The sequence below is a fragment of the Scyliorhinus canicula genome, chromosome 17 (genome assembly GCF_902713615.1).
Source record: "Scyliorhinus canicula chromosome 17, sScyCan1.1, whole genome shotgun sequence".
Lineage (NCBI taxonomy): Eukaryota > Metazoa > Chordata > Chondrichthyes > Carcharhiniformes > Scyliorhinidae > Scyliorhinus > Scyliorhinus canicula.
The window spans coordinates 54,465,658-54,478,231 of NC_052162.1; the positions used below are offsets into that span (position 1 = coordinate 54,465,658).

The 12,574-nt window shown below is 42.5% G+C and overlaps 1 protein-coding gene across 1 annotated transcript; it reads right to left on the reverse strand.

Annotated features, from left to right (window-relative positions):
- Positions 1-613: 613 nt before the first annotated feature.
- LOC119951134 (bone morphogenetic protein 15-like) lies at positions 614-3,506 on the reverse strand. The gene is made up of 2 exons (XM_038774139.1): positions 3,044-3,506; positions 614-2,197 (listed from the first exon to the last, which is right to left on the reverse strand). The coding sequence occupies exons 1-2, from the start codon at positions 3,381-3,383 to the stop codon at positions 1,329-1,331; spliced, it is 1,209 nt and encodes a 402-aa protein (XP_038630067.1). The 5' UTR covers positions 3,384-3,506; the 3' UTR covers positions 614-1,328.
- Positions 3,507-12,574: the final 9,068 nt, after the last annotated feature.

Sequence of the window (12,574 nt, forward strand, 5' to 3'; positions counted from 1 at the left end):
AATAGATGCACTATTTTAAATGTCTAGCTGTTTTGAGACAACCTGAATACAAGTACTGAGTCATTGACTGACTGCCTGGGTTAATCAGGATTTTCAAAGTTAGAACTTTACAGTAGTTGAATTCACACTTGGGTTCATGGATACAGTACATGTACAACACCCACATGAGTATGCCAGCTATCCCAACAAGCTTCATATGGGAGATGTGTAGCTGAATAGTGCAAATATTTCAAAAAGAATCAACAAATTGGTGACATTAGGAAGGCAAATCAAGACTAGCAGAGCAAATAATTCAGACATGAAACACTTCAGACTAGATTGTAATACAACTGTCAATTCTACCCGCATACGTTTCAGAAAGTTACCCCTTGAGAACTGCAGTAGCCAAGATTAATTTCATTTCAGTTCCAACTCCTGGTACTGGAACTGTAGAAGTTAAAAGTTAAGTTGCAAATTTGGGGGGGTTAAAACCAAAGTGCATATAGCTATTTTAAAAATTGTTAAAGTTTACTGATCTAATGTATATAGTGAATGAAAAAAAAAAGTAGTTGCTCACTTGAGTTTTCCCAGCCACCCCCTCCCATTTTTGGTGCTTCATTCTGCTCCCACCCACCCAATTAAACCCCCCACCCCCTACTAAATCTTGTGCATCATGTAGGAAAAAGTTACCCACAATGAAGGTGCAGACATTCACTTGTGTAATTTATATCAGGGCTGCCCGAGTCACCTAGTGAATTACCCTCAATGGCTTAAAATATTACTGCAGCTCAGGTTAAACAACTTTGATGGGAGTCCTAATTTTTGCGAGTTAAAACTTGACTATTTACATTTGGCTTGAAAGGATTACTAGGAGTATCAGACTTAACAAGTTTAGTATAAAAGATGGACAAAGTTTTATCATAACAACTGGAAATTCAGATATTTACAAAAATCACAATTATAAATACAGACTACAAAATTATGAACATTTCTTACTACATTAAGTATTTGGTTATTTTAGCAATTTCATTGTCTTTGCAGAAGGTTCTTGGGCTACCATTTTGCCTCTTTCCTGCTGCAAATTCAATCATCTTCAAAAACCTCTTTGCATTAAAGTGTTAATACCATGGGCTGCAATTACACCATGAATTCAGACACTGTTTCCCCCAATTGGTAGCAGAAGAACAAAGGAAGAAGAAGCCTTCACTGTAATTAAGTGGAGGAGCAAGTCATTGTATGACTTGTTTTATGAGGTGGTTAAGTATTCAACACAAATCCAATTTGTTAGTGTGCATTTTATAATAATCTCATGGAACAAGTTTTAGTGCAATCGATTACTAGATCAGGTTCTATTTGCATGTACAAGACATTGCAATCATGTCCTTGTATTCCTTGTACACAATGTGATCATTTTGCTCCTTCAAAAGGACACTAATTGGGTTGTATTTCAAAGGGACACATGATGGACGGGGGACATTTTTGTCAACAATTTCATTGATAAAATTTTGCACTATTGCATGATTGGGAGAGTGGTAACCATAATGAAGAATTCTAGGACAATCACCTCTGCAAAATTTGGGATTGTACCTGTGAGGAGCCACAATCCAATGATCCCATCCCAGTTGCTCAAAGCTTACCCAGAATGAATGGAGCTTGCATTTGTTCTTTGAAAAGCTTTTAAGATAGTTGGGAATGTCAGAGCCAAGGTTACTTAATTGACGTGGCTTCCGAGATAACACACGGGATTTGGATGAACTCTCTGGAATTTGCTTTTCTGGTTTTTCCTTTCTTTGATGTGCAGTTTCATCAGTATCATTCAAATATAGCAGCAGCGAAGGTACTTTAAGATTAACAGCATAGTTTCTCTTTTTGTCCAAAGTTCTTTGATTGGCCTTTCCAAATTCAGTGCACTTGTAACCGATGTGCAGGTGGACTTGCTTCACATAATTACTGGATGAGGGGAATACACAAGGAGTTACATCAGCTTCTGCCCATCGATCATTCAGATTGAATATAAACCTGATGGGCAATTCTATGTCAGTGTCATTCTGTATGACGTTTAGATGAATATAGTTTCCAAGATGACATCTGATTTCACAGGAAACCAGGAATTGATTGGGAAGAGGGTTGTGCAAATACACAACAACAACCTTAATCAAATGTTCCAGCTCTGGAAGATAATGCAGATTGTACTGAACATGATGTATGTGCCAATGACCTATTAAAACAAAACAATAACATTGGAGATTAGCAGCTAAAGTCAAAAAGCATATAGCGGTAAACATAAAGAGATTTATCTGCATAAATGTTCAAAAAGGATTTGATTACTAAGAGGTCTGTATTCCAAAATATAAGGGAAATTGATTTGGTATTCAAGACTCAAGCCTGTTGAATTAGGTTAACTGCATATTAGGAGACAAAGCACAATGTTTGAGCAATTCAGATTGATACCACTGATCGTTCTTACAGCTTTCCAATGTTACAACTATTGAAGTGAGAAACTATAAATTTCTATTCTTCCCCAAGCGAAACCACGAGGAATCAATTTGACAAAAAAAATCCATAGAAAATTCCCCGACATAGCCAAGCCAACCCCATTCTTAAAAGGGATATAGAGGAAATGAAAAAGAAACCATATTGGACGAGTTAGTCTAGAAGTTCATAACGTTACAGGTACTCCCAATAATCACCTTGGAAAGCCGTCATGCAGGTTACAGGCACTCAATCATCTTGCAAAACTAGGAAATTCTTATACAGCGTCCTATTGAGACTCCACCAAGAAAAATAGGGAGAGTCACCAAATTGACCATCTTACAAAAAGGTTTCCAGGTATTAGAATTTTAAAATATAAATGGCAACACTCTTGAATAGCCATTCTAAAGCCACCAATGAACTTGAATAAGTACTAGGTTTAAAGCAAAATTAAATAATTTCCAATTCCGTAAAACCAGCTAATAGTCCGCCAAACTTTGCAATCATGCACACGCGCCAATCAAAATGTGAAAGTCACCATTTGTGAATATAAAGCTCCCATTTAATTCGAAATCAAGTTCCCAGAATTTACCTGAGTCGGCAAGCAGGACGCTTGCGCTGGGTTTCACCAGCCGAATGGTATTAGTCAGAATAGTCCGATTACTTTTGGGCTTCCCATCGCGGTCTGCCAACTGCTTGTAGAGATTGGCCATGTATTCCATGTGTTGATCATCTATCATCCTCTGTTCAGAGAGCAGCGGAGGGCGGGGGCTGACCTTACCGGCCAACATCTCAATCAGGGGACCCAAGTCCCTGACTTCCCTCCCACCAGGCTCTTCACTCACTCCGGCACCTCCATGTACCACTGCAAGCTCCAGTATACAGATCAAAATGCGGAACACGGAGCAATCCCAAAGCATCACACGGCACATGTTGGCTCCGAAAGATATCACCGTACAGGTTTCTGCAGCCCAGGTGGGAGCATACCTCCAAGGCACTACTAAACTCAAGCACGTTCCTTTGAGTGCTCCATAAAGCAGTCTGTGTAAATGATCTCCTCGTTAAAGCTCATCTCAGCTGATCGATCAGTTGTACGTGACGTAGTTTAATTTCTATTTGACATAATTGAATGAACTAGATGAGAAAGGCTACGCTGTTGTTGTTTATTCAATCAGAGGTATGGTTTTGAATGTATAAGAGTTATCAGTTTCCTATTGGTCTATTTTTATTGCGTGCTTCACTGTGCCCAGATTTCAGAAAGTATCGAGTTAAGAGCTAATTGGATTTTTATATATCTTAAAAGGGCATTTACAACGTGCATTGGAGTAGCTACAGTAATGAGAAAAGGCTGTTTCCACTTGTGATATTATTGCCCAACATGCCTTAATATTTCACTGAGAAGTTAATGACCATTTATTTCCAAGCTTGGTCACCTGAACCTGTCTGCGCCTTCACCTACTGTTTTTATAATAATAATATTTATTTGTGTCACAAGTAGGCTTACATTAATGCTGCAATAAAGTTACTGTGAAAATCGCCTAGCCACCACACTCCGGCACCTGTTCGGATACACTGAGGGAGAATTCAGAATGTCCAATTCACCTAACGGCTTTTGGGACTTGTGGGAGGAAACCGGAGCAACCGGAGGAAACCCATGCCGACATGGGGAGAACGAGCAGACTGCGTGTTCAAGGAATCGAACCTGGGTCCCTGGCACTGTGAAGCAACAGTGATAACCAATGTGCTACCAGTTCTTAGGCCCACTAGTAGGTCCCACTGTATCTTTAAAGGAAAAAAACATTCTCTGGACTTTAACCTGATAGTCCATATCGATTGTTAACTTTAGTTATTCAGCTATTTCAACATTCTGATTGCTAAAGGAATTGGAGGATCTTTGTTAGCTGTATGTGCTCTCCAGTTGGTATTAGAAGTCACCTTAACAATACATAATCCACCATTAGCAACATTACAAATTATAGCGTTTAATTGAAAACAATATTTTTATACACATTACATTGATGAAGGTGAAGTTGGAAAGTATTTTGTTTAATTCAGTATTGACATTGTTCTGTTGATTATTTTGTAACATATTTCCCCATCATGGATAGCAGGTTTCTTTCTTTGCTATCCATTATTACAACTGAACACGAGGGAAATATAAGGAAAACTTTTATTCAGAAGGCTAATACTGGATGGATCCCCAGTTACTCATTGTAAACACTGACTGTAAAGAGTTTTCCTATCTGTAATAACTGTTTATTAAGCACGAGCAATGTTTTCTAGTTCCTGATGCAGACCTCAATTTATCATGAGAACATCAGATTATAAGAAATAGGAGTGGGAAAATGGCATAAGGTCCATCAAAGGTTCATCTTTGTCAGAATCATCCAGACTCGAAAAGTTAGCTCCCTTCTCTCTCCACACATGGTGTCAGACTGCTGAGATTGTCCAATATTTTCTGTTTTTTTTCACATTCGCACTAATTTGCTTTTATCATAACATCCATCAAGTCTGTTCTGCTATTCAACATGATTATGGCTGATCTTGGGCTTCACCTTCACTTTTTCACACACTTCCATATCCCTTAATTCCTTGAGAGACCAAAATCTTTCTATCTTAGCCTTATATTCAACGATGGTGCTTCCACAACCCTCTGGAGTACTGTACTGCAGAGACTGCTATTAAAACAGTGCAGCAGACCCTCTCCAGATAGCAACAACAGCATCGGTCCCTATGTATATTCAAAGGAAATAAAACTCCTACTTTCAAACTGATGGTAAATATCAATAGTTAACATTAATTATAACATAATTTTAATAGTCCTGATGAAAGGATTCAATGACCTTTCACAATCCATATCAATGATTTGGATATAAGGGCCAATTGTAATATTTCCAAGTTTGCGGATGACACAAAAATAAGTGGAATGTGTGTAGTCAGGAGGACGCAAAGAGATCAGGATTTAGACAGCTATGTGAGTTGGCAAGAACTTGGCAGATGGAACATAATGTGGAAATTATTATTATTATTGTCAAAAGTAGGCTTACATTAACACTGCAATCAAGTCACTGTAAAAATCCCCTGGTTGCCACACTCCTGTTCGGGTACAGAGGGAGAATTCAGAATGTCCAATTCACCAAACAAGCACGTCTTTCAGGACTTGTGGGAGGAAACCAGAGCACCCAGGGGAAACCCACACAGAGACAGGGAGAACGTGCAGACTCCGCACAGACAGTGACCCAAGCCGGGAATCGAACCCGGGACCCTGGTGCTGTGAAGCAACAATGCTAACCACTGAGCTACCCTGTCACCCATATGTGAAGTTACCCACTTTAGTAGGAAAAACAGAAATGCAGAGTACTTCTTAAACAGGAAATGTTGATATCCAAAGAGATCTTGGTGTCCTTGTTTATGAATCACTGAAAGCTAACGCGCAGGTGCAGCAAGCAATATGGAAGGCAAATTGTATGTTGGCCTTTATTGCAAGAGGAATTGAGTAAATTCTTACAGGGCTCGACAGGGTAGATGCAGGAAGGATGTTTCCCCTTACCGGTGGGGGTGGATGCGAGGGAAGATGAATCTGGAACCATTGAACACAACTTCAGAATAAGAGGTAGGACCATTTAGGACTGAGGTGGAAAGGATTTTTTTCACTCAGAGGGTGGTGAAACTTTGGAATTCTGTATCCCATAGGGCTGTGGAGGCTCAGGCATTGAGTATGTTCAAGACAGAGATCAGTAAATTTTTAGATATATTCTAACTATGTGGGATGTTTGTAGGGAAAATGGGAAAAATGACCTATTCTTGCTCCTATTTCCTGTGTTCTTGTGTTTGTTGGCTGTATGTGCTATTCACTTGATGTTAGATTAGCCATCGTATTAATGAGGGATTACCACTAATCCATTTATAAATTATTGTTTTTAATTGAAAAAAATAAGTAGACATTTATATAATGTTCTTCTTGCCCAGAAAGACATCTCAGAATGTTTTATTATAAGAAGCATGTTGGCAGAAAGTGGACGGGAATGGAAAGGCTGCAATTGGGCACTGAAATCAGTCAAAAGGAAACTACTAAAGAGGTTTTTGAAAACCGAAAGAAAGGTGGTTTTCTTTTCTGTAAAACACTCCAGACACTGGGATGTAGTGCCAGAACTTCTAATGGTGTAGAAGATGAAGTGGTTGGAATTGAGGCAAATCCAGTGATGGAGTAAAAGAGAGTATATGAAGTGATATAAGCCAGAAGGCAATGAGTAAGGTAGAGTGACACAAGAACACAGAAAGATTTTAAAACAAAGCTAAGAACATTTCAATTGAGTTGCTGGGATACAGGCAACTAGTGAGTTTGGGAAGGGCATGAATGATAGAAATTTAGAATTAATGTGGGTGAGGATGTAGTCAGTGGTGTGTGGATGAGTTGAAGCTTGTCTGCGTCCTCTAAATAATTTGCTTTCCCACCTAACTTTGCATTATCAGCAAATGTAGCTGCAATAGACTCAGTCCCTTCATCCAAGTTATTCATATAGATTTTAAATAATTGAGTCCTCAGCACTGATCCTTGTGGCACACCACCAGTTACAGTTTGACAACCTGAAAATGATCAATTTATGCCGGCTATATTTCCTTTAGTTAGCCAATCTGTTATCCATGCTAATATATTACCCCCAACACCATCTGGTGCAGTTACACTTTATTGAATACCTTTTGAAAATCTAGATACACTACATCTTCTGATTCCTCCCTATTTACCCTCTGCTCACTACATCCTCAAAGAATCTAACACATTTGTCAAACATGACTCCCCTTTTATAAAGTCGCATTGACCCTACTTGATTGTAGTATGATGTTCAAATATCCTGCTACTACTTTATTAGTAATGGATTCCAGCATTTTCCCACTGACAGTTTCCCTGCATTCTTGAATAGGGACATAACATTTGTGGTTTTCCAATCCACTGGGACCTTTCCAGAAGCTCAGGAATTTTGGAAGATTACAACTAATGTATTGAGTATTTCTGCAGCCAGTTGGATAAGGACCATCGGGGCCAAGGGATTTGTCAGCCTTTAGTTCCCTTGGTTTGTCTAGTAATGTTTCTCCAGTGATAGTGATTGTTCATCCATCCCCTTTGCCCTTGATTTCCTACTTTTAGTGGTTTGCTTTTGTATCTTCTATCATGAAGACAGATACAAAATATTTGCTCAAAGTCTCTGCCTTTCCTTGTTTCCCAGTATTAATTCCACAGTCTCATTTTCTAAGGAACCAATGTTTATTTTGGCTATGCTCATACTATTTATATACTTGTAGAAACCCCCACTCTCAATTTTCAAATTTTCACCCTTTTTATTTCTTTTAGTATACTTATTGGTGTCTAAAATGCTTTCAATCTTCTGGCCTAACACCATCTTGCCAACATTGTATGCCTTTTCTCTCAAGTTGGTGCCATCCTTAACTTCCTTAGTTAGCCTCACAAACTGTTTAATGCATCAAAGTCACATCACTCACCCACTGACTCTGAATGGTAAGTATCAGTTGGGATGGATAGACATTGTTGGGAGGCATGAAAGGCTAGTAGGGCAGTTGATAGAATATGGTATTTGTAGATACATTAATTAACCTTGATCACTTTTGTGAACAGCTTGTGACACTGCATTCTGACCCTTGGAGTAGACTTGTGGCATTGATTGCCTCAAAGAGATTAATGCTCTTTCTGCAGAGCGGACACATAAATATATGTAAGGAAATATCTACCCCAGAGCCCGTATGAACATATCTATTAATTTAGTCGTAGGCACATTTGGGGAATTCCTCTGTGCCCTGTTGTTAAATGCTTGAGGAATATTCAGCTGTCAGTTTGAAGGAATAGCACTGACTGGGCACCAGATGGCAATGCCCTGAGATCATGCAATTTCCTAAAGTTCAGAGGTGCCCAAAAGTGTGAATCTGCAACACAGTTTGGCTGAGAATCCTAGCCATTACTTTGAAGATTCAAGTTCTGAGCATTTGGAAGGTACTTTGTGAAGCTTGCTGAAGAATTTAAAAGGAGCTCTGCAACATGTAATTCCATTGTTCCCGTGTTTTAAGAAGGATGACAAGGACATGGAGCATGAAAGAATGAAAGCCAGATAGATGAGTGTAGTATGTTGCAAGCAAGCAACATCTGCAGATATCCATGCCATTAACAATTGAGTGTCGAGGACCATTTTTCATGTAGGCAGTGTCTGACTAGGTTGCATTTTCCTCTTCTTCTTTGGCAGTTCCTCAGGGTAGAGGATGACTTAGTTCCACTCTGGGTGGTGGGGGTTGGGTTGGATTCTGCGGTGCTCAGTAGACCAATCCTCAAGCTGCAGGTTCTGCCATAAGTGGGGCAGGTGGTGATTGATGAGGCGAGTGGGTGGGACACTCTGGATTTTTTGTGCTCTTTCTGCTGCTTACGCATTGCTTCCACGTGCTCCACTCAGTGTCGCTCGAGGTGGTTAGCGCCATTGCGGATGCATCTCCAGTTTGTGCATTCTAGGACAAGTGATTCACATGTGTCGATGGGGATGTTGCTTTTATTTAAGGGGGCTTTTAGAGTGTTCTTATAGTGTTTTGTCTGCCCTCCTAGTGATTGCAGAGCCCAGAGCAGTGCACTTATTTAAGGAGTCTTGTGTCGGGCATGTGGACAATGTGGCCCACCCATTGCAGCTGGGTCACGCGTGAACAGTGCCTCAATATTGGGGTTATTGGCCTGGGAGAGGATTCTCACATTGGTACGCCTATCCTGCCAGTGGATTTGCAGGACTTTGCAGAGGGAACATTGGTGATATCTCTTGAGGGATTTGAGGTGTCTGCTGTACATTTCCCATATTTCTGATGCATACAGGAGGGCAGGGACCGATGGCTGCTATGTAGACCAGGAGCTTGGTACTGGATTTGAGGCCTCAGTCTTTGAACACTCTGTTCCTAAGGCATTCGAAGACTGCGCTGGTGCATTGGAATCTGTGGTGGATTTCATCGTCGATGTCTGATCGCACCAAGAAGAATCTCCCAGGCATGGGAAATGGTTCACGTTGTCCAGGGCTCACTGTGGACTTGAATGGTCAGAGGGTCAGTATTGTGGCAGGAGCAAGCTGGTAGAGAACCTTTGTTCTCTGGATGTTTGGTCAAAGGGCCATTCTTTCGTACGTCTCAGTGAATGCATCGACGATGCTTTGTAGCTCACCCTCTGAGTGTGCGCACAAAGCAGGCATCGTCTGCATGCTGCAGCTCGATGACAGAAGTTGGGGTGATCTTGGTTCCGGCCTGGAGGTGTCAGAGGTTGAACAGTTTCCCACTGTCATACAGGTTAGTTGCACTCCGGCGGGGAGCTTCATGATGATGGCATGGAATGTTGCAGCGAGGAAGATGGAGAAGAGCGATGGTGGGTGCAATGACACAGCCTTGCTTCGTATTGGATCTGTGGTGGATCCGTTGATGAGGATCACGGTTTGTATATCATTGTGGAGCTGCAGGAGAATGGTGACGAATTTCTGCAGGTAGCCAAATTTGAGGAGGGTGTTCCGCAATCCCTCACGGTTCACAGAGTCGAAAGCCTTTGCGAGATTGAAGAAGACAATGTACAAGGGTTGGCGCTGCTCCCTGGACTTTCCCTGGATTTTTCACGGACGGAAGGTCATGCCCATTATGCTTCTAGATGGGCAGAAGCCGTATTGAGAAAGGGAGGAGCTCTTCTGCCACTGAAAGGAGGTGGTTGAGGAGGAGTCCCATGGCGGACAGTAGGGAAAGCCCTCTCTAATTTCCGCAGTCGGACCTCTTTTACTTGACGATGTTCACAATTATAGCATCTCTGAGTTCTCCCAGCATGCTCTCTTCCTTCCAGACAAGGATGATGAGGTCATGCATTTGTGTCAAGAGTGCCTTTCCATTGTATTTTAATACTTCCAGAAACTCCATCTACGTCAGAGGCCTTTTTTTTTTCAACTGTTGGATAGCTATTTTGACCTCACGGCGGGGTTGTGCTGAGGTGGTGGTGGGTGGTGGGTAGCCAGCTGTGGGATGTCTTGGTTGAGGAGGTCCTCAAAGTGCTATCTCCAACGGGCATTGGCTGTCCCTCTGTCATTGATGAGCGCCTCTCCATTTTTGGCTCAGTGAGGTAGGTCCTGAGTACTCGGTCGTGGATTGCTTTAATTGTGCTGAAGAAGCTGCACAGGCAATGATTGTCACGGAGTTGCTGAGACTCCTGCGCTCTATCCATCTACCATCTCTTCTTCAGTCATGTGTTCTTTGTGCCACCTTGGCCTTCAGTTGCCTATAGGCTTGTTTCCTCTCACTGGAGTTTTGATGGAGCTGCCAGTTGCGATCTCCTAATCATCTCTTCTTGATGTTCCCTGGTCAAGAGACTGAGCGTCTCCTCACAGGTTGTGACTCTCGTGGCTTTTAGGGCAGACCAGGTACTGTGGGCACTCTGCAGCTCTGCATTGTTGATCATCAACAGGTTAGTTGTGTGGCGCTGGCTGCGTAGGACTTTCTTCTCAGGGTTTCTGAGTTCAGCAACATTGAGTCTCCAGCAGCAGAGTTTTTTCTGTGTCTGCCAATTTAGGGCCAGGTTGCTGGAGATGCTAGAGCAGATTAGTCGATGGTCAGATCAACAGCCGTCAGCTCCAGTCATAGCACGGGTGATGCAGAAATCTTTGCGGTCATTCATTCAGACGATGATGTACCAGTGCTAAAGTGGGGGGTGTTGCCATGTGGTCTTGTGCTTGTCTCTCTGGTGGAACAGAGTGTTTGTTATGACAAGGTCTAGGCATTTCATCAGGAGGAGGACTCCATAGGGGTTTGTTTTCCCCACGCCTTCCATGCCTAACACGCCTTTCCCAAGATTTGCAACTCTCCCAACTCTGGCATTGTAGTCGCCAAGGAGAATCAGCTTTTCTCCCTTTGGGATGAGGGACGACGTTTGGGCGAGGATGGAGTAGAATGCCTCTTTTTTCTTGTCTGTTAAATCTAGGGTTGGGGCATAGGCATTGACGGCTATGATGTGCTGCTTCTGGGCCAGGGTGAGCCGGAGGCTCATGAGCCTCTCACTTACTCCACAGGGGTATTTCTTGAGACGTATGACCGATTTGTTTTTTACAGCGAAGCCAACTCCATTCTTCTGTTTTGTCTTTCCAGAATAAGGTGTATCTACCACCTTGTTCTTTAAGCTGGCCTTTTCCTGCCGGTCATGTCTCGCTCAGGGCAGTGATGTCAATATTGCAGCTGCGGAGTTCCTGGGCTATGATGGCGGTGTGACCTTCGGGTCCGACGCTGTTGGGGTTGACGATTGGGGTACTGACATTCCAGGTCCCGAAATTCATTTGGGTGGGTGGAATGAGGTTGGTGTGGTAGAAGACTGCGTGGATTCTTTTAACATGGTTGGTAATTGCACACCAACCATCACACGGAATGAGGTCTTGGCCCAATTACAGGGAAATCCAAGATGACTGGAGACCTATTGTAGGATAGGGACTAACAAACATTCATCATCCACCAGTCATCTGCCTGCCTGTCAGTACCTGGAACAAGAAGCCGGAAGAGGGAATATTGTGAATTTCTCTCCTGGACTGAAAGTGAGATTCCTTTAACATAAAACATACAGTGCAGAAAGAGGCCATTCGGCCCATCAAATCTGCACCGACCCATAAGGATGGGGAGGCACTGGAACAGGAACAGAAACCTCGGGAGCACCGTCATCTTGACTGACTGCACCCTACCCGCCAGAGACAGCGGCAGCATGTCCTACCTTTTAAACTCCTCCTCCATTTGCTCTACCAGCCTTGTGAGGTTTAGCTTATGCAAGGCCCCCCAGCTCCTGGCCACCTGAACCCCCAAGTACCTGAAGCTCCTCTCCGCCCTTTTCAGTGGGAGCCTCTCAGTCTCCCCCCCCCCCCCCCCCCCCCCCCCCCCCCCTCTTGGTCCCCTGGGTGTACCACAAACAGCTCTCTTTCCACACTAACCTCTTGAGTAGCTGAATTTCTAGAAGAGTGTGGTGCCATTCATGTTACCCATGTTACTGTAAAGGACTATTTTAAGACCCCATGTGAACTTCCATAAAGTCCATCGCATGATGCAATAAAGCCCGTGATGAAGAAGGAATAATAAAGGATAT